The sequence below is a fragment of the Ciconia boyciana genome, chromosome 21, assembly GCF_034638445.1.
Source record: "Ciconia boyciana chromosome 21, ASM3463844v1, whole genome shotgun sequence".
Taxonomy (NCBI): Eukaryota; Metazoa; Chordata; class Aves; order Ciconiiformes; family Ciconiidae; genus Ciconia; species Ciconia boyciana.
Window position 1 is genome coordinate 6,819,553 of NC_132954.1, and position 27,965 is coordinate 6,847,517.

At 38.7% G+C, this 27,965-nt stretch overlaps 1 protein-coding gene across 5 annotated transcripts in view; it reads left to right on the plus strand.

Annotated features, from left to right (window-relative positions):
* ZMYM4 (zinc finger MYM-type containing 4) overlaps nt 1-27,726 on the plus strand; it is a 44,138-nt gene extending 16,412 nt beyond the window's left edge. For 2 of the 5 annotated variants that reach the window (XM_072884906.1, XM_072884908.1), the window contains 25 exons: nt 303-473; nt 3,273-3,351; nt 3,788-4,040; nt 5,928-6,102; nt 6,219-6,431; nt 7,762-7,912; nt 8,576-8,691; nt 8,822-9,094; nt 9,589-9,739; nt 10,014-10,186; nt 10,560-10,710; nt 12,345-12,482; nt 12,776-12,813; nt 14,018-14,162; nt 15,164-15,279; nt 15,627-15,798; nt 16,860-16,913; nt 17,031-17,210; nt 17,745-17,839; nt 18,409-18,580; nt 20,314-20,465; nt 21,816-21,927; nt 23,274-23,522; nt 24,417-24,546; nt 26,017-27,726. In XM_072884906.1, the coding sequence (XP_072741007.1) occupies nt 303-473; nt 3,273-3,351; nt 3,788-4,040; nt 5,928-6,102; nt 6,219-6,431; nt 7,762-7,912; nt 8,576-8,691; nt 8,822-9,094; nt 9,589-9,739; nt 10,014-10,186; nt 10,560-10,710; nt 12,345-12,482; nt 12,776-12,813; nt 14,018-14,162; nt 15,164-15,279; nt 15,627-15,798; nt 16,860-16,913; nt 17,031-17,210; nt 17,745-17,839; nt 18,409-18,580; nt 20,314-20,465; nt 21,816-21,927; nt 23,274-23,522; nt 24,417-24,546; nt 26,017-26,224 (3,867 nt within the window). In that variant the 3' untranslated portion in view covers nt 26,225-27,726. Of the gene's footprint in view, nt 1-302; nt 474-3,272; nt 3,352-3,787; nt 4,041-5,927; nt 6,103-6,218; nt 6,432-7,761; nt 7,913-8,575; nt 8,692-8,821; nt 9,095-9,588; nt 9,740-10,013; nt 10,187-10,559; nt 10,711-12,344; nt 12,483-12,775; nt 12,814-14,017; nt 14,163-15,163; nt 15,280-15,626; nt 15,799-16,859; nt 16,914-17,030; nt 17,211-17,744; nt 17,840-18,408; nt 18,581-20,313; nt 20,466-21,815; nt 21,928-23,273; nt 23,523-24,416; nt 24,547-26,016 lie in introns of those variants that run through there. The other 3 variants (XM_072884907.1, XM_072884909.1, XM_072884910.1) reach the window with 3 other exon arrangements.
* Nucleotides 27,727-27,965: the final 239 nt, after the last annotated feature.

The window sequence follows — 27,965 nt, forward strand, 5'->3', positions numbered from 1 at the left end:
ATGAGACAGGGAACAGCTGTATCAACAGGAGACACTGCCCAAACAGCCGAATGCCCCTACTGACAACCAACTTAGAGAGCTGGGTGGCTTCTGCTTTGTCCAGAGGAGTGAAAAGGATTGGGGGTGGGATGGCAGAGGGTGCTGCAGGGAGGTAGAGGCAGCAGCTGCTGCCCATCATTTCTCCCACCTTCCAGTGGCAGGACCCATTTCTCTTGGTCTGCAACAGAAACTCCCCTTGGCAGCAGCCCAACTCCTAATGGCAGATGCAGGAGGGTGAATTCTTTTTCATATTATTGTTTCAGGAGTCTAGCTACCTATTTTCTAGTAAGGAATCTATTGGACAAGAGCTGGGGAATTCCTTTGCACCAAATATTAGAATTAAGGAGGAGCCTTTGGATGACGAATATGATAAAGCTATGGCCCCACAGCAGGGACTATTAGACAAAATTAAAGATGAACCTGATAATTCCGAGGTAAGTTTCCCATTGCATTTCTCATTTTGGTCTGACAGCTGACCGCATAAGCTGGACGTAAATTCAGCAATTTATTTGGTTTGTTGACCGAAATTTAACTTGAAGAACCTAGTTTAGTAGAAGGATTTTTCCCTCTTATACTACCATGAAACTCAAACCCCCAACTTTTTGATGTCATGTTACCATGTCGCTGAAAATGTTTTGCTTTTCAGTTAGAGACAAAGCAAAGTGCTGTGAAACTTTCATTATTAAATCTGTGGCAATATAGACACTTTATCTCAACTCAGTCTCACTAGGAAATAAAATGTAAATCATGTTTTACTGAATATTTTGTGAGTTGTCACAGTTAGAGATGTGTAGTTGAAACAGTGCTATTCCTTCTACTTCCCTCTTAAAGGTTATCTTTGCGAGCACAGTGGATCGTTGTTTGTTCTTGTTTTAAATTAGCACTTAGAGGTCTTACCTTAGCAAAATATTTAAATACATACACGTCAGTGAAGTCAATTTAAGCATGTGTCAAAGTGACTTTCTCATTTGAGACTGACATTTTTTATGATACAGGTAAAAGTTTAATGCTTGCAAAATGGAGAAAGTCTGACCTATGGATTGAGTGGTGCTGGGGCAAGGATTGCTGAGCTCTAACCGGTCTCTTTGCCACTGGTTTGCCGTGTGACACCAGGGAAATGATCTGTGTTGCAATTCCTGTCTCCTCACTGCTATCACTGGGGGTTACATGCCAAACTTTACATGCAGTTAAAGGTGTACAAAACTTCCCGAGGTGAATCATCCCACTTGCATCGATACTAGCGTGCTGGTGTTCTTGTGCAGGCATCAGTTTTTCTAGCATCATTCTAGCATCATACTTCTGCTACACCTCCTCTTCTCTCTGGGCCTGTCTTCCCAATGTTTTTTCTTCTTTTCCCATAATACTCTTGGCTTAATAAAATAAAGAAGTAAACTAAGTATTTGAAATGATTCAGATTTCACTGCCCTTTGATTTGTTCAGTGTCTGTGAGATTGTTTGGTTTTATTTTTCCTTAAGCGAATATAATGTCAAACCATGTGTAGGTTAGTTAAATCTGTCTATTCTTTTGTCCTCCCAAGATGGCATCTGCTGTGTGGATTTGTGGGGAATGCAATGCAAGATGTCTGTGGTTATCAAAGGTCATATTAATAAGTGAAAGTGAAGACTTGAAGAATTTAAATACCAACTATCGTATTCTTCAAAATATTAATTCCTGGAGTAAAATCCTGTAATTATCAACTCTGCCTGATACTGGAAAAGTATGAGAACTGATGAAGGTTCATTTTGTTTTGCTTTAGATTGGAATTAATGGGGGGGGGGGTGGTTTTTTCATGCATCCTGAAAGATAAGAGCATTTCTTGCTGTTAACTGATAGTTGGAGCTGAAGATTCTTGGCTTTCAACACTGTTACGCTGCTGTGAAACTATGCTTGATCATGCACAGTTGATGTCAGGATTTGCCTCCATTTCTCTTACTAATATTGACTAAGGATAAAACTGCAGTTAAAATGCTGATAAAACTGTATTTCTGCAAATAACTAGTTTTTAATTTGTAATATTAAAAAAAACATGGTGCTTTAAAACCTGTCATCACGGCATGCCTGTACACAGCTTAAAAGCTTCTCTTACTTGAGACTTGAGTGTTTCTGTCTGATGGTTGACATGGTGAACGAATACCATTGCCTGTTCTCCTGGGAAACCTGTTGAGAAATAGTTTGATTGTCCTAGTATAGAAAATTGTAATTTTCCCACAGGAGTAAGAAAAGTGTTAAGTTTTAGCATATATTATGTAGATGTTCGTGTGTGATTTGGGGAGGCAGCTTAAGATGAGGGAGCAGTCCACTGCCACTGAAAAGGGAGAGCTTAATTTTACTTAGTGATTTTGAATTGGCTTACCTTGCAACCAGACAGCAACTGTGAATTTAGCTCAGTCATAACATGACATCATGCCCTCACTACTCTCAAATGACTGTAAGCAGGTTAAATCTTATCATCTCTCTAGTTCCAAGAGATTATGCTTTTCCACCTATTAAGATTTACATGTAGAGTGTTACAAGCTGCTTTATGGTTCAGATTTCTAGGGAGAGCACGGGCATGGTGTCAAAGTATGAATAGCTGCTGCAGAGTAAGCTAGTAATTTATAGTCTGTCAGCTATTCCACAAGCAACTGTCTGTGGGGATTTTCTCGTCCTGTAGAAAATGTGAGGTTATTCCCCTCTCACTGAAGCCAGTCTAAGTCGGGACTGTGATGGTCAGGCTTTGATCTGCTGCAAAGCTTCACCTTAGGCTCCTCCAAAGTACTTGACTCATGTTAAGTACAGAATGCTTCTCATCATCTGGGTCGCAGTCTCTATTTCATTATTATCATCTACGAATGTGAAGATAAAGCTTGTTTCACAGGGTAGGGGCAAGGACTGCAAAGCACTTCTAGATGGAAAGTTTGTGTGAGTGGAAAGCAGAGATTCCTCTGGTTTGTCTGGCTGAATTCTGAGGTGTCTTAGAGTACAGCTGGAAAGGGGAACGCACAGGGCGGCCGTGCTTTTTCATTTCTACATGACACCCTCGGTTATAGTTTGCTGTGAACCTCTGAGCAGGTTCTGTTTGTGGTGCTCATACAGCAGCATCTGTAAACATGGCCTTTGGAGCAGGCTTAGGAGACTCACTCTTGCCTTCCTGGACCTTAAGATTCAATACAGCATTATGAAAGAATGGAAATCATGTAACCTGTTATTACATGTGTGTATTTGTTCTCCTTTTCCTTTCCCTTTGTTTTAGGAGTACGGCCAACAGCCAAAAACTCAGGAAGGGGAGCTGAAAATCAGTGCTGTATTTTCAGTCAGTGGCAGTCCTCTTGGTAAGGAATAGGCAAGACTAACTTTATTTAAATCTGTAAAATGTATCACCTTTGCAAATAGGCTTGCAGGTTATTCTGCATTTTGTTTGCTATGTCTGTCCCCAGTAAAAAAAAAGAACTAATTTGTTTTAGAGACAATGAAATTCAGAGATTGAAAAATAATTGTACTTTTGAGGCAAAGGAAAGTTGAATGTGAAAGGGATGTTAAAAGTGCATTCTTAGTCTTAAGAGTAGTTGAAACAATCTACTATGCAGAAAACCAGCACAGGGCATGTGTTTATGGAGAGTTCATCTGCTATTTAATTCTCCCTTAGACCCTGACAACCCAAATGAAGTCATAAGCTTTGTGCTTGCCCCCTGCACAGTAGTGAATTATGTGCAATACATATATAACAGTTACTCTATGTTTTCTCTGTGGTTTTGTTTTTTTTTTTAGCTCCACAGCTGTCATCAGGTTTCCAGCCTGCTGTGGCGTCCTCTGGCATGAGTAAAATGCTTCCTTCAGTTCCAACCACAGCTGTTCGGGTTTCCTGTTCTGGCTGTAAAAAAATCCTGCAGAAGGGGCAAACTGCATACCAGAGGAAAGGCTCTACCCAGCTCTTCTGCTCCACACTGTGCCTCACTGGATACACTGTTCCAGCTTCTCGCCCACCAGCTTCTACCAAGAAAACCTGCTCAAGCTGCTCAAAGTAGGACAGTGTTTTAATTTCTTCTAGTAATAATTGATATTCAAGCAGATAATGAAAGGCTTCAATTCTCTTTTTATGCAACATGCTGTTTCTGTAATGCCCGGTTCTGTTACGCTTCTCTTCAAAACGTCGTGGCCAATACTGTTACTTGTTAATTGGTCTGCCCACTTTCAGTTCCATTTTGTTAATTGGATTTTACATACTCATAGATTTAAAAGCCTCTGTTGTGAAGCATGCATCTTGTCTTTTTTTAATTTAAATGAGCCAGATATTAAAAACTGTATTTCAAAAGGTACTACACTTTCCTGCCATTTTAAAATGTTGTTGCACTCTCAAAACCACTAACAAGAGTACATTTTCAAAAAATATTTTATGTATTATTTCTTCTAGATGAAAATAGATTTACTGAATCCCCTAAAATGAAATAAAACATTGGTAAATTAATATATTTGAGGCAGGATATTTCCTTATATTCTAAAAAAAAAATTAACTTTCCAGTCTGGCTTCATTCTGTGAGCTTAGATGTCTGTAGGTTTTAGCTCTTCAAAATATGTCACTGCTGCTGTTATTTGATGGTGGCTAAACCTTCGTAAGACGTAGAGAGATTAAATTTATTAAGAATTGAGTTTTTCAGGTAGTTGGGGTTTCAGCACCTAAATCAGTTACTTTCTGCCTAGGCCTAGAGTGGAAAGGTGAGGTTTGCTTTTGTGAGCCTACTTGGAGAAAATTCTTTAGCAAAGAAGATCTACATTTTCCAGTCCTGTGGGAAACACAGGCCTGAATCTTCAGCTCAAAAAACATTTTAATTATTGAAAATTTTTTTGTTTTTATTATTATCTCCAAATTAGCAAAAGGAGACCTTTGTGACTAGCTCTTTAAGATGTCATATTACTATACCATAACTTGAGGCAAATAAATAACTTTGCAGACTGATTGTGCTACAGTCTGTTTATGGAGGAGAATTATTCATATGTATTATTTTTAGTGATGAAAGTTACTTTGCAAAAGGAATGCTGCTTTGTTCATCATTTCTTCAACAACAAATTTATTACTACTTTTGGTTTCACAAGGTCAGCTGAACTTAAACTTGAGACTTCAATTAATTATTCTTTTCACTTGCTGTCTCAGTGAGAAAAGGCCTTGTAATAAAGTTTAGCAGTCTTGGCTGTAATTTGTATTTATTCTGTTGAAAAATGGTTTACCTCTGACAAGACAAGTGAGAAGGAGACATCCTTCCAACCAAGAAAATGATATAAATATTTCCTCCTAGTTTTTTGACTTAAGGGCTTTGAAACTTTTCTGTGAATGACTGTTCCAAAAGAGAGAAGAAATAAGGAGAAAGTTCAGTTTGTTAAATCCAGCAACAAATAAACAAAACTGTAGATGGGAGATAAGAGGTGGAAAGTTACAATACTAGTCAGACCATTTTGAACTGAACTAGACTGTGATTAGAAATTGTGACCTTTCATTTTTCCCTTTTTTTTCCTTACCCCATTATGGTTGGTATTTTCATTGTTAAAGGGAATTATTCCACATATCCTGCTTTCTAAATTTTTTTTAGTAAAGACTGTGCAAAACAGTTATCTTTTCCCAGTTCCTTTTGAAAAGATTTAATGATACAGCTTGATGTATTTATAGGCCACTCCTAAGTCCAGGTACAAAAGGTTTCACAAAATATCTACTTGAGAATTGTGCTTCTTAACTATTTTCATAACAGGAAAAGAAAAATGAAGTCAGGTACTTAGATCAGCAAAAAGAAAAGCTTTAAATTAAATTAATCCACCCTGTTCTAGAGGACATTTAGTCTGCAGAAAAAGAAAGGACAGCAAGTTGACATGAAACTAGCATTAATTCTTTATCTCTTTGTTTGTGTTTTTTTTTCCGTAGAGACATTCTAAATCCAAAGGATGTAATCACTGCCCAGTTTGACAACACAAACTCCAGTAAGGATTTCTGCAGCCAGTCATGTCTTTCTACGTATGAACTGAAAAGGAAACCTGTTGTTACTATTCATACTAACAGCATTTCAACCAAGTGCAGCATGTGCCAGAAGAATGCAGTGGTAATTGCAAACTTCTTTTTCGTTTGAATTTCCTTTCGATCAGGACAGCTTGCTATCTCAGAGATGAACATACATATTCTTTCTATTCTTGTTATATATTCTTTCTTTTCTTCCAGATTAGACATGAAGTGAATTACCAGAACGTTGTACACAAGCTCTGCAGCGATGCCTGCTTCTCCAAGTTCCGCTCAGCTAACAACTTGACCATGAACTGCTGTGAGAATTGCGGAGGATACTGCTACAGTGGCTCTGGCCAATGCCACATGCTTCAGATAGAGGGACAGTCAAAAAAGTTCTGCAGTTCAACATGTGTGACAGCATACAAGCAGGTGTATTTTGACAGAATATTTAAAATATGCCTTTGATTAGATTTTGGGTGTTGAAGAAACACCCAATTTATTAGTTGATGATTTCAGTTACTATCTTGGTCTAAGATAACTCCTTTTGTCATTTGCTGCTTAATCTTTGCCCGAACATGTTGCTCTGTTTCCCGTACCACTGAACCAGCTACCAGAGTATTCCAGTGTGAGAGAAGACACAGTGGGACCACTCAGCAGCAGTCCACTGTGACTTTTTTCAGCCTTTGAGATGCTCCCTGTTTGAGTATTCTCTCTTAGATTGTGGCATTTGAATTAAGTGGAGAAGAAAAGTAATAATTAGTTGATAATTCTGATTTTAATTTTTAAACTTTTAATATTTTAATTTTGATTATCATGGAGCCTCTTAAAGAGCTGAGCAGTTGAGAGAACCTTAATTTATTATAATAGCTCAATTATTTTTGACTGACTTATTTTAATGCAATTACTTTAGGAAAATTGCCCTCTGATAAGATAGTGTAACTTCATTTTGTGACTTGACTCTGCTTCCCCATTATTCAGGCCACTTAGGCCAAGAAAGGCCTAATGAATTAAAAAAAAAATCTGGTAAAAGTATTTCATCCAGAAAATTACCTACAACATTAGTTGTCCTCTGAAACAAATCTGGAAATTAAATTAAATAAGCTGGAAAGGAGAGGGATTTCATGCTGATTTTGCATCTCACATCAAAATCTCATATATGTTAGTCTTCCTGAACATACAGTATGTTCAAAGCTTATAAGTCTTACCTATTTTTTATTGATTTTTAAACAGCATTCAACTCAATTGTCAGATTTATTCTGATAGTTTCTGGGGTTTTGTGGGTGAGAGAGGAAACTCCTTCTCTCTGTTTCTTTTCTCACCTGTTAAATGGGAATATTGCTTACATACATAGCTGATGTATTAAAAATCATAAGCAAAATGTTACTTCTCAGCAAAAATGTTGAAGTCGTCTGATACAAGGTGCTTAGTACGTGCTATTACAACACGTAGTGGTGTTTGCACTTGGAGGCCTTCGCCCTGACAGCCCAGCCGCGGTACCGTTTAAACTGGCCTGCAAAGGTAGCGCTTACCCTGAAGGAGAGACAGCCCAAGTCTCAGGTGGTCAAAGTGTGAATATAGCAAGCATACCGGAGAACTCAAATAAGTGTACCTGCATCATAAATAATACAGCTGTAAAATAAGTGCTGTTTCAAGTGCACTGGCAATCACTTTTATACAATTCTTATATGTTAGTGATTAATTTCCAGGTTAATAAAAATACTAAGTTTCAAATGAATGACGGATTTCCATGTTTCCACAGAAGTCAGCTAAAATTACACCTTGTACACTGTGTAAATCTTTGAGATCTTCAGCCGAGATGATAGAGAGCACAAATAACTTGGGAAAAACTGAACTGTTTTGCTCTGTTAACTGCTTGTCAGCATATAGAGTGAAAATGGTTACTTCTGCAGGTAACTTTATCCTTTTACTTCTTTAGAAGCCTGATTTCATGTAGCTCATATCCAAACTTAATTTGTCTTGAAAGTTAAGGCTGATATTCTTTGGGGGGGGTTGGAAAGTGGCTTTTTTTTTAAAGGGAGATGCTGAGATGGGAACATAAGGACTTTCTACCATAGATAAACCTAACAGTGACAGTACAGCCATTTCAGCTTCGTTTTTAGAGACCTTAAACATGATAATAAACCTTAGTCTATTTTCTGCTCCTGCAAGTGCAGCTGGTGAGTTTCCCAGCTAGACAAATCCACTTCTGTGGACATATGCCATACCACCGCTGCGACTGTTCTGTCCCTTGTTCTCCAGGGTGATTAGCTTAGTTACCTCTGCCTAATGTTGTATTGAGCTAGGCAAACACATTCTCAGCTATTTTTCTTGTAAAATAGAAAAATGCTTACTGACATCCTAGGGATACTGGGAGATTAATTAAAGGATCTGGCAAGCAACAGGCACCGCAGCTGCAGTGTCTGCTTCTGAATCTGTAGCAACTTCATCTTGGGCTTCTGTGTGTACCTTGGCTTGTCATTCAGATTCTCTGTTTTTGTATGCACAGTGCAAAATTATCTGCAATACAACTTGATGTTGCATAAATCACTTTTTCTTCTCTGTTTCACCCTCAGGTGTTCAAGTTCAGTGCAACAGCTGTAAAACTTCAGCAAACCCTCAGTATCACTTGGCTATGTCAGATGGGAGCATACGCAATTTTTGCAGCTACAGTTGTGTAGTAGCTTTTCAGGTGTGACATCTAGGATTTCTTCTTAGCTGAATTAACAGAATAATAAATTGATGGTGTAAATATTTGGGATGTCGGGTAAAATATGTAATATTGTAAAATAAAGTCTATTCCTCAATTTGCTTTCCTGCAGAATTTGTTCAACAAGCCTGCAGGAATGAACTCCTCAGTGGTACCTCTGTCGCAAGGTCAAGTCATTGTAAGCATTCCCTCGGGGGCAACGGTATCGGCAGGTGGCACCACCTCGACTGTGTCCCCCAGCTCCATGAGCAGTTCAGCTGCAGCTGGTCTACAGAGGCTGGCTGCCCAGTCCCAGCAAGTCACTTTTGCCCGCCCTGTTGTAAAACTCAGGTGTCAGCACTGTAACAGATTGTTTGCAACCAAACCAGAGCTGCTTGACTACAAGGTAATAAGGATTAGGGCTTTTCAAACTCATATTTCTCAACAGAAACCCAAGAAATTGTAGCTTAAATGCAATGGTCTGTCAGTACTGCTCTGTTGCTTACTATGACCTGCTATGGAGGAATTTGGAACTGATTTGGGTATCATTTAACCATTATCAAAATTAATACTGATACTAGCTCTTTGATCTTAAAAACAGAAAAAAAAAAACCCCTCCAAAAAAGCCAAGCCCTATGATTGCCTGGCTAGGTAAGCACATTCCTGATTCTTGGTCCCAGAGATGATCCTTTTAATTCCAGGACAATGCACACCGGTGAGGGCTTTCTGCAGAAAATTATGCTGTCTTTGTTACAAAGCTAAAGGGGGAGACTTATTTGCTAGTGCTGTCTGTTGTTGATTTCCAAGGCCATAAATATGCTTCTGAGTTTTTATTAACAATTAAAATGTATTATCTGGGATGTGAAACATTGAAACCAAAACATTCTGGCTGTGTTGCAGGGTAAAATGTTCCAGTTTTGTGGGAAGACCTGCTGTGATGAATATAAGAAGAGGAGCAGTGTAATGGCAATGTGTGAATACTGCAAAATTGAGAAAATTATCAAGGAGACAGTGCGATTCTCAGGCATAGATAAGCCATTCTGTAGTGAAGGTAAGAAAGGGCAAGACTGTGTCTCAGACAAATCAAGTCAGAAGTGTTTTGCCTTAAAATTATTGGTGATACTAAGAGAAACCTAATTGTTTTCGGTTAGAAAACCATTTTTTAGGTTTAGAAACACAGAGCTTTGTTCACACTTTACATTTTAATGGTATGTTTCAACAAATTATTACAGACATAACCAAATATAAGAACTAGAAGTGCTGAGCAAATGACACTTTGTTATTGAAGGATGCTTTTGTTTTCTTGCTATTTTCTCTTCTTTTAGGTTGTAAACTGCTCTATAAACATGACTTGGCTAAGCGCTGGGGAAACCACTGTAAAATGTGCAGTTACTGTTTACAGGCTTCCCCCAAACTGGTCCAGAATCACTTTGGGGGGAAAATGGAGGAATTTTGCTCAGAGGAGTGCATGTCTAAATTCACAGTTTTGTTTTACCAGGTAAGCAATATTCTCACATAGCATTTTCTAGAATAGAAACGTGTTAGCAGAAGAACCTTCGTACATTAGGAGCTATGTGAACTACCTGTAGTTGACTTCTGTGTCCATGGGATATAGTACATATATCTGAGAGATGAGTAAATCCTTCTTAACTTTTGAGTACCAGTTTTCTAAATAGAGAAAACCTAATACGGGTTGTGGGGAGACAGACACTGAATGTTCTGCTGCTTTGTGTTACACTGAAAGAATGACGGCCCCTTACAGATTTCTTTACACTATATTTGCTGAGCAGGGTGTAAAGAGGTTTTTATACACATACTCTTTGTTGCTGTTTACAAGTGTGTTTAATTTCTTCCTCACTCTGTTTTCCTAGATGGCCAAGTGTGATGGTTGTAAGAGACAAGGTAAACTCAGTGAGTCCATGAAGTGGCAAGGGGAGATCAAGCATTTTTGCAATCTGCTTTGTATTCTGTTGTTCTGTAATCAGCAAAGTGTTTCTGACCCTCCACCCCCAAACAACACAGGTAAAACAGGCTAGGAATAGTATTGCCTTTTGGTGTGCATGATAGTGATACAAACATTTATTTGGAAACTCGATTCAGTTAACTTCTTGAGATATATCCTCTACTGGGGGACTTGCCCATTGCCATTGAATGGGCTCAGTTTTAGATCTCTCTCTTACTTCAGGCAATGTCAATATTCTGCAGGTATGAAATAAGATTGCTTCATATACCAAACCTAGACTGTGATTTTAAAGAAGATGAAACAAAAACACTTACTTTTCAATTGCTTTCATAAAACAAAGGCCCATTTTATTAGGGTAAAATGTACTGATATCTATTGAAGACATGTTAAATACCTAGCTTGTCTCTTGTACTTGATAAGACATAGCCAGATACAGTAGAATGTTAATGTTCATTTAACAAAAAAAAAAAAAAAAAATCAAGTGATGAAATTAGTAGACTTAATGGTTGTAAATACAGACTTCCGTATGTGAACTTAAAAGAGCCAGTTCTGTGTAGTCTGTAGGCATATGAAGAGTTACCGTTTCTATGTCATTAAGTGTTGATTCTTAAAGTATCAATGCCAAGATTAATGTGCGCTGTAGCTGTTTTGTTGTTCATTATTTTAGCAGATGGAATGGGAAGGAGGGTGGGAATGAAGCCCACAGGAATAGGAACTGTGAGTTTCTGTAGGGAATGAAATGCAAAGGGAAGAAAGGAAGAAAGGCCCACAAAGAGGAAGCGAAACAAAGGGCAGAAATAGCACTGATCCTAAAGAGGGGCATAATCTCCCACTGAGTGATGGTGACTGCAACAGTAAGGTACCCAAAAAGCAATAAAGAATATTAACCGAAAGTTTATAGTAGGCACCAAGCCATATTCAGCTCTTCAACTTCGTGCACATCTGCTGCTTACATTGGCGGGAGCTGTTTTCCCTGATTAAGAGTAATATATAAGTAACTTCATACTTCCAGGCCATAACTATACCATGTGACATTCCTGGTCTTGTCAGTACATTTGGCTGTTAGGAAGGATAGCAAAATGTGTGGTGGGCCTGCTTCTCCAGAAGTGTGCCTGCATCTTCAGCTGAAGCAAGAGTGCAATGCCTTTGTAAAACTGGTCTCCAGGCACCTCTCTGAACTGGGGGCTGCCAGGATAATGGAGTTCCTCAGAAGAGTATTTTTTGATGAAATGTGGTAATTCATGGTGACATGATAAGGAAAGATGCTTTCAAATTGAAAGAACCTAAGAACCCCTCTAACTGTGAGAGCCTCGTAAAATTCTCCTCATTCATTATTTGTCAGGATCTCAGTTGTCTCCTATACTACGTACGTTCGGTACTGAGCACAGTGAGGCATCCAGTCCTCTTGTCTCCTGAGGGCTGCTGTAATACACGTACTATTACAAAGAGAAAGCTGCTTTCATACTATGGTGAACTTCTGAAATGTTTGAGTGACTGGAAAACAGCTTAAGGTTGCTTGTGGAACCAGCTCCTATTTAAAGTGAAATGCTGCAGTTTGACACCTACATTCCCTTCTCATACAGCAGGCTTCTTCATTTGGAGATAAATCTGGAGGGTGGGTGTTGTTTCAGAAATGCTGTTTTATAAATTAGCTTCTTGCTTATTTTAGTTTTCTTCTGTTCACTCTGTCCAGCAAACCTTTCTATGGCACCAGCTTCCTCATCAGGCCCTCCTTTGAGAAAGGACTCAACCCCTGTCATAGCAAATGTGGTATCCCTTGCAAGCACCCCTGCTGCCCAGCCTACAGTTAACTCCAACAATGTTTTACAGGGTAAGACTGCTGAATATGATGCCTGTATTTTTAAATCTCTGTTCCTGAACATTTAGATTTGTTCAGGGATCTTTTCCACTGAGGACAACAGCCACTTCTTCATTATGCTTCACATCAGTGCAGAAGGTTACAGTTCTGTCCTTCCTTTACCTAGGTATAAATAATGACTTAAATTTATGTACCTACACCGGGGAGTGAGGTTTAATGGGAATTCTTTTTCTTGACCTTGGCGGAGTATGGGTTATGGTCCTTGATGATAAGTACACGGGCTATTGTATGTTTTTTCTTCACAGGTGCAGTCCCTACTGTGACAGCAAAAATAATAGGAGATGTAAGTTTTACGAGAGACTCTTTTTCTCACTTTCGCCCAGATTGTATCAATAACAAGTAAAGTATCCAAGAATTTTGCACCGTCATTTTGTAACTGCTTTTCCTAGTTGTGATGGGGATTTAAAATTCATCCAGCTTGCAGATGCTTTTTAAAAAATTGATAGAACTTGTATGGTATAAAAGTCTTTTTGTGTCCACTGACAGATTGATTAAATGTTTTAAGACAAAGCTTGTCAAATTGTAGCTCTTGAGATGGCTGTAGTTCTCCAGCAACTCATGTGTGGCTTCTGAACTTGAGGCTACCTTTTGAACCCAGAAGTGGGATGTGATGTCAAAAGGACTAGCATGGGAGGAAGGGGACCAGCGTGGGCTGCTGGGCCTGACATGAGCAAGCTCTTGCAGCTTAGCTTTCCTTCCCCACTCCCTAGTAGTGTGGTAACGGAGCTGTGGGGAACCATTGTCACCGCTTATCTGTGAATAACTCCTAGAGTTCCTGTTCTTGGGCTCTTTGAGGTATGAGGTGTACATCTTGCAACTCTCTTAAAATATGAAGATTTTATTATGTAGCTCTTAGGTTCTGGAAGACTGACACCCTTGCTTTTAGCTGAAGTGTCATTTATGAATTAGAGTATGAATTTTCTCTAATGAAACAGATCCTGTTATTTGAATGCATGACTGAAAATGACAGCAGGACATGAAATTAGTACAAGCTCAAATAGTCAGCCTGTGTGTAATCAGGAAGTGATACTGATACTGCCAGCATTTGTGTTCATTTTTCACTTTTATTTCTTTTCAGTGGTTTCACATCAGTTTACTAACTTTTTTGGCTGTCTGTATCAGCCAGACTTGTAGTCATCAAAAGTATCTTAACATAACTCCTCTTTATATCCTTGCCATCAGTAAGATTCCAAGGTCAAAAGTTTATAGGGGTTATTTGACTACAGAAACCAAACATTCTTGCAGATTTGTTCACAGCACTGTTAACAGAAAAAAAGCTTATTGTTTGATTAAAATAAATGGAGGTGAAGACCAGAAAGCACCAAATACATTAGCAAGCTGTTTTTGCAGTAGTTTTTAAATGGTCATTTTTATCAGCAAGGAGAGTTGTAAATTGTTCAATCTCCCATAGTAGAGAACAAATACTAATCTTATTATATCCTTCAAACCAATACTGACTCTGCCCTCACTTGTATTTTTCCAAACAGGCTAGTACTCAGACAGATGCCCTAAAGCTACCACCATCGCAACCACCTAGGCTTCTAAAAAACAAAGCATTGTTGTGCAAGCCAATCACACAGACTAAGGCCACCTCGTGCAAACCTCACACACAAAACAAAGAATGCCAGACAGGTATGTATCTAATCTATCTATTTTATAAAAGTCTGTATTGCAGTTGAGAGAGTAATGCATGATTTATGTAACAGAGAATATTTTTTAATATATTTTAAAACCTTAAATAGTTTTCAGATTGTTGTATGGTATTTTCCGAACAGCAGTTTGCCTTACAGAGGTAAAACATTTGTTATTCTTTGAAATCCTTAAAGCTTCGTGTGTGATAAATCTTGAGATTTGCATCTTTAGCATTCTGTGATCTTAACTGTGGAAAATGAAGTGCAGTGGTTAAGTGACATGCAAAAAGCTACGGAGGGAACTCGTTTTCCTCAGGACAGAATTTGTGAGTTCTTAGCTCTCACAGCACAAGCTACAAGAGCAGACCCATTTTAATAAAGGCATGATTTCTCAAAGATTGTTTCAACTCTCACCTTCCTTTAATTATTAGATACAGATACTAAGAACCTCTGAAAATTAAGTCCCTATTTCTAAGGTCATTTAATTGGATTCATATTTGCTCTAAGCTCCCTCTGTGGGCAGGAGGAAACAGAAACACCTTCAAAGGCTATTACATAGTCCAGACTGTCATTGAGAAGTGTTTTTTTCATCATTGTTACTATAGAAGGAGAGTATCTAGTGTTGATGTAAACCCCTCAGTGAGGAAGATGAAGTTAAGTGGGAAGATTGTAGTTAGATTTTTAATGGTACCTTCTTATGGTCTTGTAATTACTTGTGAGGTAATTGCAGTAACACACCATTTACCTGGATATATTTAGTACTTATTTCCACTCTTCCTTCCAGCATTCATGTATATGGCCGCAGTGCTGTTTGTTTCCAAACTGTAGTATTCATACTTGTTACAACAATACTAAAGTGAAAGACGCCTATGAACCAAGACACGGTACTGTGCACACTGAGTTACAAGCAGAAGTCCAAACAATTATCACAGACACTCTGAAGTGTACTGGATGGTCATATGGTTAAACAATTTTTGTTTTGTTCTATTTTTGATATAACAGAAGAAGAAGTTCAGCCCCAAATCATTGTGGTACCTGTTCCTGTACCAGTGTTTGTGCCAGTACCCCTTCACCTCTACACTCAGTACACACCAGTTCCACTTGGGATGCCAGTACCTGTAAGTTGTACTTCAGTTCACTAGAGAACTGGTTTACAGTCTTGTTTCTGAACAGGACACAGAGCAGTGTCATTGGGTTTTGTGACTAGTCATGCAAGTGCTATTTGGAGTCCTTGAAGCCATTTCTTTCTGTATCGCATCATGTTTGGTTAAGCATCATGACCCAAACCCACCAATTTGTAGGGTTATTGCAGAAATGAAACAAGTTGTCCAGTCTGGAGTTATTTTAAAATTAAATTTAATAGTCCTAAAATATGTGTAAGATTAAATGAGAGGAATCTCCCCTGTGTATTTGCTGGTTCCCTTCACCCCCAAACAAGCTCTAATATTTTCCACATGTTCCATAGGTACCAGTTCCCATGCTCTTCCCAACTACGCTGGATAATGCTGATAAAATCATTGAAACTATTCAGGATATCAAGGAAAAGATTCCCACAAATCCATTTGAAGCTGATCTCCTTCAGATGGCAGAAATGATCGCAGAAGATGAGGAGAAAGAAAAAACACATTCTCACGGTGGTATGTGATGTTTTTAAGGAAACTAAATGCAGTGAGATGGAGTTCTTCTCATCACGGAAAATAGGTAGAGAAATAGATGTAGGGCCTATATTGGCTGCTTCCCCAGTATGCATGGCATGTTAAATGGTCCTGTTGTCTTACCAACATTTATTTTCCACAATGAAAGCGTTCATGCAAGTAAAGTGCCAACCTAGGCAGGACTATAATGCTTATACCATGTCTTAGCAATTCTGATGACTTATTCTTTTAAAATGAGGAGGCCTTCTGGGAATTCAGCTGAACTGTGTATTTGGAGATAATTATATGTCTCTGCGTGCGATATTCTGTTCTTTGTTTTGACAACATGTTTTCTTTTAAGATTAATTTACTCTTCCTCCATAGTTCCCATCTCAGGTGCTGGTTATACTTGCACCTTTCTGAGGCTTTTGTAATTTCACAGAGGTTTATTGGTCAATATTCAGCAGAGCTATGCTTAGCACAGAACCCACGTTAGATACTGAGCACTGACAGTGGTTTAAATGTCTTTGCATTCCCTTTCCCTGATCCTAGGTGCTGATTTGACTTTTGTTGACAGTAACAGATTGCTAGAGGTAGTAATCTCCAGATCAGTACATCATGCATTAGCAGAAGGAGTCAAAATCAAGAAGACAGAGCAGCTGCTTTACAAGAATATTTTCCTATCAGCCTTTTTATGGTGGATTCTTGGAGGGTGATGCAGGTTAGAATGTGTTGGATAGTAATCATCCCATGTAATAAAAGTGGAACAAGCTGAAAAGAAATGAACAAAATATCTTAAGTTGCCTACAGATGACTCAAATAACAAACACGGAGGGATGGAAACATTTGGAAAAGCAAACATGGGTTAGTTCTGCATTTCTGTTTCTCCCGTAACAGCATGACCAAGGTAGAAAGCTGTTACGAGAACTCTAGTCAAGGAGAAGACGCGTGGTGTGTGTTAGTATTATGACCTAATACATAGTTTTTTGGTGTTCGAAGTATTTTGTATTGGTTACATAAGCTGTCAGTCATTTGTAGATACAGATTTCCTTCTTTTTCTAAAGGATCTCAAACATCTGAGCATGAGCTCTTCCTGGACCCCAAGATATTTGAGAAAGGTCAGTTGGATTTGTTTTGCAAATCGATTTTGATCCTGCTGTATCTTTTCTTGCAAACTCCTCATTTTGTCTGCCCTTTCCTATAGCACATGGTATATCTGATCACTCTCATTACAGACCAAGGTAGCACTTATAGTGGAGATCTGGAATCTGAAGCAGTGTCCACTCCACACAGCTGGGAGGATGAGTTAAATCACTATGCCTTACGATCAAATGCCCTGCCAGAACCAGATCCAGAACTGAAGCAGTTCTCCAAAGGTGATGTGGAACAAGACCTGGAGGCAGATTTTCCATCAGGTCTGTATAATGTTAAGAAAAATGCATTGTTGTATAAAAGTACGCACAATTTTCTGAGTAAGCATTGTACTAGCAGCCTGTTTATGAAGGGTACGTGTTTTCATTTAGTAAAACTGGACATTTAAAGCTGCAGTAATATATCAGCTCTACTAAAAATTACTATTTTAAAAATATTATTGCTATCTTTAAGGACAGCATTCTACAGAACCCCCAACAGGAGTAGCAGGTAGTCTTGCTTGACTCCTTTGAATTTATCACTTCTGTGTATAGGTATAATCCATGTGAGCGGTGCAGAAGAATATAAGTTTGCCTGAATAAGTACACCTGCCGTCAGGGGAGGGGGGTCCTCTTCTGAGACTTTATTTTCTTTATACAGGAGGTACATATATTGCCTAATTATTCAAAGGTAAAGCATTATTTGAATATACAGGTGTGATTGCCAACTGTAAGGTATTCCATAGTATCTAAGTGACGGTTTTACCTGGGTTGTTAAATCATATAATTAAACTCTTAATGGTGTTGATTTGACTTCAGACTCATTTGACCCTCTCAGCAAAGGACTGGGTTTGCATTCACGTTCACGAGCAAGACGGAGACATAGAGATGGCTTCCCACAGCCAAAAAGACGGGTAAGAAAGTACTTCTGGAACCCAAGTTCCTTGCATTTGAAGTAATAACATTATGTGCATGCTTATTCTCAGAAGTAAAAAAATACTGCTCCAGGGTGAAAATGAGAATTCGCTTTAACTACACTGTATATTTTTTCCTGTTCTGCTATATGAGAGAAGATTTTCTTTCCTCCCCCTCTGCAATTAGGTAGAATAAATGCTCTTTTTAGTGCAGAACATTTTAAAAATGTGTATCATTTTAAAAAACTGCAAAAGAGATGTCTTTTAAGTAGTGTCATAATGTACGGGAAAGAATAATCTTTTTTCTTGTGTAGCTAGCGAGGGATATATTTCTGTGCATATTTATCACAGTGAGAATTATTGTATTTTATTGCACCTTTTCTGTAAAATGTGGTTAATATTTGTCCACATATTAAAAATACATATATATCCACTCAGATTCTGCCATGAGAGTAGGATTTTGTTATCATGTCAGCATAATGGCCTTTTCCTGTGAGACCAGGTTAAGCATCCGTAGATAAGGAGCTTATGAATTGTTTATTTGTTTTGATTTGTTTGTTTGCCTGTAGGGACGGAAGAAGTCTGTAGTTTCTGTAGAGCCCCGGAATCTGATGCAGGGCTCCTACCCAGGATGCTCTGTTTCTGGGATGACCCTAAAATATATGTACGGGGTAAACGCCTGGAAAAACTGGGTCCAATGGAAAAACGCACAGGAGGAACAAGGGGACCTGAAGTTTTCAGGTAAATTTTTCTCTCTCAGTGGAAACAGAAGTACGTAGTTGATGAGCACCTGGCATGATATGTTGTTCAAATAAAAATTAGGATTAGATATTACTGAGTTTTAAAATATCCATGGGCAGAGAAAAGATTTTCTGGAATACTGTCTTACATCTTTTCATGCATTTAAAAATCATAGCTATTACATTCTTAATTGATCTATTAAAACAGGGTCTAAAATACCAGATTTCTCTTCAACATTAGAAATGGTAGTCTTTTAACCTCCACTTTGCGTTCATTTGCATGTAGTAATTCTTCATTTGTAAAAGAGATGCTTTATGTGGCTGCAGAGCTTTACTGAGCTATTATCAAGCCATAATTCTAAGCTGACAACACCAACTTGGCCCCATCTTTTTCATCTGTGGCTAATGCATTCACGGAGTATTTGTTTGTCAGCGTAACTGTTTGCTGTAAAAAAAATTGTGTGCTACAACATTAAAATCTTAACACCTTATTTGTAGGCTTCACAGCTGGAAAGAAACTTTCCAAAAGTCTACGCATTCTGTGCTGCACCCTGCCTGAACTTTAAAAGGCATGAATTGTTCCTTGTGTCTCACTAGGGTGATAGATAATAATGACAATATAAATGTCACTTTTGTTTATTTTTTAAATTATGGATTATTTTATTATTTTTACAAAAGCACAGCAGTCCTGGGATTTGGCAGTGTCTAACTCCCCTTTTTTCTGGTCTCAAATCTGTCTTACGTGTTTGCACTGAGAGTTTTGTGGGCGAATTTTCAGAGTCAAGCAGAGAATTTAAGTTAGGAATATAATTGAGCTTTTTGGGGATGGTGAGGAAGAGAGCAAACCATATTAAATACTTCTGCAATGTAAAGAACTAAGCATGGCAGGGCTTATATAAGAAAGATCCCAAAGGAAAACTTTCTAGTTAGAACGAGATCTGCTTTTTCCTCTCTTATTTGGAATTTTTGTTGTCATTACATGAGAACAGCTGGTTTTTGTTTCCCAGAAGAAGAGCAATCACATGAGTTACTGTGTTTTCTTCTTGTGGCTAAGGAAGCAAATATTACAGTCTGTTCCAGGACACTCTGTCTGCCCCCACCCCTCCCAGAAAGGTTCCCTGCTTAGTCCCAGGCAGGCACTTTTGTAAGGTGTGGAGCAGCTGAGCCTGGTAATTTCATTGCAGATCCTTTAATCGATCAGTTCCCTGGTTGCTCTGCTTCCCTTTCCAAATTCCATGCATGTCCCGTTAAACTCTTCATTCCTTCTCCCTTTAAGGAGTCGAATATGCTGCACTGAACGCATGAGTCCAGAACTATTAGGAAATACTCAAGATCTTTCACTCAGGATTCCCCTAAGTCCAGCTATAGAGGTGAAACCTATTTATCAACCCTACGCCGCCATCCTCAAGTACATGCAGCCATTGCCATGCCACATCTTTGGATTCAGCAGACTCCCTAACATTTAGGTGTCTTAGCTTTAAATACCTGCAGCCGTATTACTCAGTTGCAGCGTTTGTACTGGTTGTACATGCAGGTGGTTTGGTTTTTATTGGCCAAATCCTCATTTAATTGTTAGCCAACAGATAGGAAATAGTTCACAAGTTCAGTCATACAAGGTACCTCACGTATGAGCTAGAAGATTTAGTAGTTCTGCCTACATGAAATAATAAGGAATGTGTTAAGATTTAGTCTGTTGAATGGAGTTAATTTTTCTAATAATTTTCTTGGCCACAGTTCGTCCTGTGAAACTCAAGGAGGACATTCTCTCATGCACTTTTGCTGAACTGAGTTTTGGCTTGTGCCAGTTTATTCAAGAGGTGCGGAGACCAAATGGAGAAAAATATGATCCTGACAGCATTTTATACTTGTGCCTTGGAATTCAGCAGGTAACTCAGAGAATTAGGGCATTGCTGAGGACATACAAAACTTGCTCTGGTTATTTATGCTTTATATCCATAGTCCCATGTAGCTGCTTGGTTTTTGTAGAGGAGGCAAGAATCTATCTTTTTTGTGCTTTATTCTTAGTCTGTCTTAATCCCATATTTGCCTAATTTGTCTGGACCTTTTTATGATCAAAGTGAACAGGCTTCTTTTGTACTTGAGAGGAATGTAGCGTGGAGGGCTATGTGTTTCTACCTAGACACAAATCTTTGGGTTTGGTATCTTTTTGATCCTTTTTCATGCATAGGAAAGATTTGCTCCTCAGAAATATTTGCTTTATGATGGAATGTTTTTAGATCTAAAATAGTTGCACAATGCTCTTCTAATATACAAGTTTACATCTAAGAGCTTACCCAGCAAAGACTGAGCTTCTTCAGTGGCTAGACAGATAGCTGTTGTGTTGGCAATATTTACAGAAAAAATACAATGGGAGTAATAGCATTGTAATTAATGAATGCTAAGAGTAATGTAATAAAGTTCTTGCTACCTGCCTTGCTACCTACCTTGAAACAGTTGCAGTACAAACCTAGTATAACATTAACTTCTGTTTAAAACTCAGTGTTCAGTATATTTCTGTTAGGGGCTTTTTTTAGAATAGCCTGCTTGTTCCTTTCCTTAAACAGTCATTTGGAGATAAGGAATCAAAAGCTGCTTCTAATGTAAAACCTATCATTTGACTAGGCATAGAATTATCTTAATTTTTTTTTTCCTGGCTATGCTTGAAAGAGTAGAAAGAGTTAAAATTCAAAGTGCCATTGATAAGGTCTAGGAGTATCAGCAATTTTTGTGTGTTTCAGTTTTGACTTATTTATTGATGCACACTCCTGACTTGTCGAAAACTTTTTTTACCTGCTGCTTGACTAGAGTGTAAGGGACTTTCACCTTGATGCTGTAAGTCGAGCTTTTTCAGCAGCCTAGCACTGGGCCTGTATCTATTGTCAGGAGGTATTAGCATGTGAAGTTCTTTTCAACAGAAAAATACTCAATAACTCTTCTGGTTTTTATAGGCAGACTTTTTTCAAGAATATTTAACACTTGGAGGATGATGATTTTTCAGAAAACAGCTCTAGAGCTTGGAATATTAACAATAATTCTTGCCTAGATCTCTCATTTCATACTGGGGAGGTCCCAGTCCCTGCAGAAAATTTGATTTGATATCTTACTGAAGATTTCAGCAAAGTGTTTTGGACCATAAGACACTGGGACATAAGAAAGGAAAAGAATCTGATGTCCTGTATCTTCTCTGCAATGTTATGTAATCACAAACTGTATGTCTTCCTTTTTTTCTCTTGTAGTACCTGTTTGAGAATGGTAGAATAGATAACATTTTTACCGAGCCCTATTCCAGGTTTATGATTGAGCTTACAAAACTTTTGAAAATCTGGGAACCTACAATTCTTCCAAATGGTAGGACAATTATTTTGTTTTGTGTAGCTGCATGACAAAGCCGTATTATAAATTAATATTTTCTCAATGCCATGAAGAAGAATGTGATCCGAGGCATTCACATTAGTCTGCTCTTTCTCCACCACGTAATTGTTTGTGGTAGACTAGCATCATGGATTTTATGTCTGTCTCTACCAGTTACAGAGTACACTTAAATATACCTTTGCCTCTGATCAGTCTCTCAACTCCTTTGAAAGAAAGGCTTCCCATTCCTGTAGTCAACATGCTAGTTCTTCTCTCCCCTCAAGTTTTAGCTAATCCTTTTTGAATACAGGTAGCCAGGATTGTATATGGTGTTGGAGACAAGTTACTGCAGTATTTCCCTATTAGTACTGGAAATACTCCTTGTGATAAATCTGAGGATCACATTAGCAAATCATTGGAATCTTGTCTCAACTCCTCAATTCCAAGTTCTTCTCACCTCAGTCACTTCCGAATTAAGAGTTCCCAAATTCTGCAGATATTTTTAATTGGTCTTCAGGTATGATCATGCAGTTTATAAAGCTGGACACCAGCCCTATTAGTACATAAAGTCTTTTTCAGAGTATCAGCGAAACTTGAGTGATGTTGGCAACTCCATACGTGGATCCGTGACTGGCTTTTCATTTAGAAAACGTACTTTTTATTGAATACAGAAATAATCCAATTACTTATAGATTGCTGCATACAGTGATGGGTTGGGTTGTTTGGGGGTTTTTTTGCAACAAATCTCTTACAAGCCCCCATATCTCCTTTTCCTCACTGACTTAACAATCACCACAATGGGCTATTTGTATATAAAGATGGTACATTTTAAACTGATGCTCCATGTCTTAGGAATTATACGTTTTTGCAGTTGGCTGACTGTGGTTTAATACAGTGAAATTAGAACTTAGTGAGGTTCTGCTGGTGTCTGCAATCTTCCTTTATATCCTTCTCTCCATTCTTCAGGTATTGGAAGATCATGCTGTTCCACAGCCTGATCCTCCATGCTCCCTCTTATGTTTGTGCATGCAGTGTTCTTGGTTTTATTGGAATTACAGTTGCTTATGATAGGTCTGAATTTGATCTGATATGCAGTTCATTAACATAGAAGGTTAGCTGAAAGAGGACTTACATGCATCTCTGGCAAAATCTGCCTACTTCATTTTACTCATTTCTGCCTTCCCACCATGCTCATGTATGATGCTTTCATTGCTCTGGGAAAATTCTGAAAATCTGCTAGATTAGACACAGCCTGTAAAAGCTGTTCATTTGTAACTGAATATGGGGACAGCCCTAAAATTGCATAAATAACCCTCTTCTTTATCTTTGCCCATTGTTTCTAGGTTATATGTTCTCAAGAATTGAAGAGGAACACTTGTGGGAATGTAAACAGCTGGGTGCATATTCCCCTATTGTTTTATTGAATACACTTCTATTCTTCAACACCAAATACTTCCAACTAAAGAATGTCAGTGAGCACCTGAAACTATCCTTTGCCCATGTTATGAGACGCACCCGAACTCTGAAGTATAATACTAAGATGACGTATTTACGTTTTTTCCCACCCTTTCAAAAACAAGAGGTAGAATCAGGTGAGTGAGTGCTTTCTGATCATCTGAATTTTGGCAATCATATTTGTATTGTCTGCTCCTTTTTTTAAAAAGAACTGGGGAGAAAAATATGTTATGCAGTAAGCAGAGCTATGAACATGCTGTTATCCTCTACATTTTCAAAATTTTTTCACTCTAGTAAGGTTTAAAGAGAAATTCTGCATGAGCCAAGACATCCAGTAAAAACTTACAAAAGAGGTGCCACACATTTGCCTGCAAATTTGTTTAATAGTCTTTTATAACATCCTAGGCTTGCATAAAGCTTTATTAACTACTGTATGAGTTAAAGGTATTTTCTGAAGTCCTTTTCTCAGGACTTCATATTCTTGAGGTCCAGACCCTTATTGTTGTGCCCTTTTAATTCCCGGATTTGTCCTAGGTCTGTGCAGTGAACAAACAACGCAGCCCCAATGGAGAATAGCAGTTTAGATGAAGCTGGGGGCTTGCACATGAGTAGGGACTATCCTCTTGACCTCAGAGGCAAAGACAGACAGATTTTTGTTCACAGTTATTTTTTGGTATTTGGAAAAGGGAAGTCTTTGATCCTATTGGCTTCTTCAGTTAATAGTTCCAGTGTGTTGCGTGAATTCTGCTTTATTAAGAAAAATTATGTCCTCCATATTTTTCTGCTAGATACTAGTTCGTGTTGATTTTCTAGAAGAGGAATGGGCTGTGGACAGCCTGTAGCATACGCAATCTATTGCCCATCCAGCAGATCAAACCAGTTGACTTGCATGTGACAGATAATCGGTTCAAGTAGTGTGTTTCTATGTGATGCAAAGTCCCATTACTAGGTGCTAGGCTAAGTGACATGGGCTTATTCTTGAAGTTGCTGTTTTTCACTGAACTTCTGTGATGCCATTTTTGTGTATCCAGATAAATTATCTGTAGGCAAAAGGAAACGCAGTGAAGATGAGGAGATTCCAACAGCAGTGGAGATGGCTGAAAATACAGATAATCCCCTGCGATGTCCAGTCCGACTTTATGAATTTTACTTATCAAAATGGTAAGTGACAGAACTTGATTTTTGATCTGTATGTAGACTAGAACAGGCATTTGGGCAAGGATCCCACTCAGATCTTTTGTGCCTGTGCTGCGGGCTCCTCTCTCCAGTTCCTGATCCCTCAGTGTGAAGGGAACCACGCTGATACGACTTCCAGCGTCAGCACTGCTGTTAGACTCAGCAAATAGGTAGTATTTGTTACTGGTGTTGAGTCAAGAGTAGAGTTACAGAGAGATATGTATTCTTTAAATGCCTGTTTACACATCCACAGGTTGTAAATGTAAACGGGGGGCATTACTACAGTGACCATGACATTCTCATCTCCCTTAGTTACCATACAGGATCCTTCTTTTGAGAAGATTATAACTAATACCCTGACATCATGTTGCTTGTGAAAGAGGGCAGGAAAAGTGTGAATTAGGTCAAACTGCTGATAGCTTTTGCCTGCTGAAATGTGAGATTAACTTGTATTTAGGAGTTAGAAAGGAGACTGTATAGCAAGGACATAGATATACATCATTTCGTCGCTCCTGTTTCTGTATAAACTTTAGTTACATCATTGAGCAGGTGGAATATGATGTTCTTCTCTCTTCAAAGAAAATACACATGCAAAATGAAACAGCATCTCATTAGTGTCAGCTAAAACTCAAATAAATCACCCTCAAAAATGCACCTACTGAGCTTACTACAAATAGTCCCATTACTTAGGCAAAGGCATGCCTAGCAGCTGTCCTGACTCTTCGTCTCCCTCTTCTTACCTTCCTTGTGTTCACTTGCGTATCATTAGAAGCTTTTAGCTGTCCTTGGGCTGGGAAAACATTTTCATGCTCCTCATCATATATCGTAGCTGAGCCCCTGCAGTGGTGCAAGCAGCAGTAAAAATTCACTTTGCTATTTTAATGTGAATATTCCGAAGTCAGACAGGAAGGATCCTTGCTCTAGAGGACCTTGTGTCTTCCTACCAGAGCCTGAAAGCTGCCTCAAAGTCAGACGTTCAGTCTTTCAAGCAGATGGGCTTCCCATTCCGCGCCATGATCAGGCAAGCTAGGATTTAGTTTTGCTAGCTCTTGAACATTCCTTGTGCCAAAGTCCACAGCAATTCTGGAATACTAGAACCAGTTTCATTCAGAGATTGAATGTCAAATGCATCTATCAGTCATATCAAGGTGCTAGTACCATTAACTGGATGATACTATGATTGAAGAACCACATCTGTAAAGAAGTCACTCTAATTTTCTTTGTTTCTTTATAAGCAACTAATGCTAAGTGACCTGGAAACAACTGAACTGTTCCCTGAGTTGAAGGGGGGAAAACCAAGTCACTAACAAAAATTTGAATTATGCTGTTTAAATTACAGTGTTGTCATCTCGATGTAACTTTCGTTTTCTTTGCTGTTTCTCCTTAATGTTTTTGTGAGTAGGACTGTTAATGCTGCCTTCCGATAATGTGCTCTTCCGTTCTTTACGTTGACAGTTCTGAAAGCGTGAAGCAGAGAAGTGATGTGTTTTACCTTCAACCTGAGCGCTCCTGTGTACCCAATAGCCCCATGTGGTATTCCACATTGCCAATAGACCCAGGAACCTTGGACATCATGTTAACACGTATTCTTATGGTGAGGGAGGTACACGAAGAACTTGCCAAAGTCAAATCAGAGGACTCTGATATTGAGTTATCAGACTAACTGAAGTGGGGTATTTTCCTTTGAATACACATCAGAAGCACCAAACTGTGAATACGTCCAGCCTTTGGAAAATGTGTATCAAATAAGCCAAGATAACGTCACCTACAGGCATATTTTGAACCACAGTGGATGTACAAACTGGAACTGGAAGGAAGCAAGCTGTGTAAGCTGCAAGAAATGTCCTGTGGCACCGATAAATCCTCTGAACAAATTCAAGATGAACTAACCTATCTGAGTGGTGCATAAATCCTTTATCTGTTTAGGATTTTTAAAAGTTGTGAGATATTTTTAAGGAAAATGGTTGTGTAAAATCTACCATAGCAATGTTGGGCATGGAGAGCTAGACTGTGGCTCACGTGACTTCTCAGCCTGATGGCTGGCAGTCCTGGCTGCCAAAGAACACGTGGAGATCCTAGAGCTCTTCACGAGGACAGGAGAGAAAGTGGTGATATTTAGACAAACAGACACCTTCCGTTATAAATACACGTACACATATGCTTTTATAATTTTTTTTAAACTGCGATCAAACGTTAGGAAGGTAGAAGCCGCTGGCATGTCTGCCAGGGAAGCTATCTAAATGGACAACTGTCTGGCTGCTGTTGAATGGTCACACGATGCCAGAATCTAGCTCTTGGTCCAGGCTAATACCAACTCTAGCTCTGTTCAGTCTTCGACGTGGAAGAGGTGCTGTAGGTCAAACTTCAGAGCGATCATGTTACGGGACGAACATTTCTGGGGTATGTACAGGAGAGACTGTCCTGGGGTATGTGCAGAAAATCCCTTACCTAGCCCAGTAGCTCTGCAGTCTGTCGATATAATCTAGCAAATACTGTGGTGCGCGGAAATTTTTTTTCCCTTAAGGCAGCTTTCCTTTCTCCTCTTTCCCTACTCCTATGTTTTTGGTTATTTTATAAGGCAAATCTGGAGGGCCTTGTCATTTCAAACTAAAGATACATGCACTCTTTCTCTTTCCACCTTTGCAACGCGTGCAGTGTTGTACAAAGGATGCAGTATTACTTTTGACAACAGAACTGTGGTAGAAAATTACCATGTGTGGTTTTTTCCCGCCCCACCCAAAGAGATTTAGTCATAGTGTTGGAAATTGAAAGAGATTTTTTTAAGGCTTGGCTGTTACTGTGTCTTTCTGAAGAGAAAAGCTCCCACGTTGTGTTTAGAGGACAGGACACTATCAGATACTGCCTGTATCTCCATTTTCTCAAGCTATAGATGCGTGTTTCTGATGACCAGTGGTCACAAATTCATTGGAAACCCAAACTATTTTTAAAGAAGAGAATTGTATGGTTTTTATCTAGCTCTGGTCAGTTATCCATCTTCTGTAACAGGGGTCTGATATTTGATCTTGTCACTAAAATTTCAAGAGATGAAAATCAACAGCCTTGAATTATATTTCCTTTTTTTTGTTTTGTTTGTTTTTGTTTTTTCATTATTTTTTTAGCAGTAACAAAAGTAATTTAACAAAAATAAAATCAGAAAGTAGTCTATTGACGTTGTGTACTCGGTAGTCCTGTCCCTGCCTGTAACAGATTTCACTGATGTATTTTTTAATACAGAAAACTATGTGAAAAGTAAACCTGCCCCTGATTCTGTCTGATCAAAGCCCATCTGTGTCTGTCATTTCTGATCAAAGATACTGCTTTCTCCATGTCCTGGCCTAGCACTCCTGGGGGAGATGTTTCGGCCATCATACGTACCCTGCCAGTAAACTGCCCAGGCGCTTGGA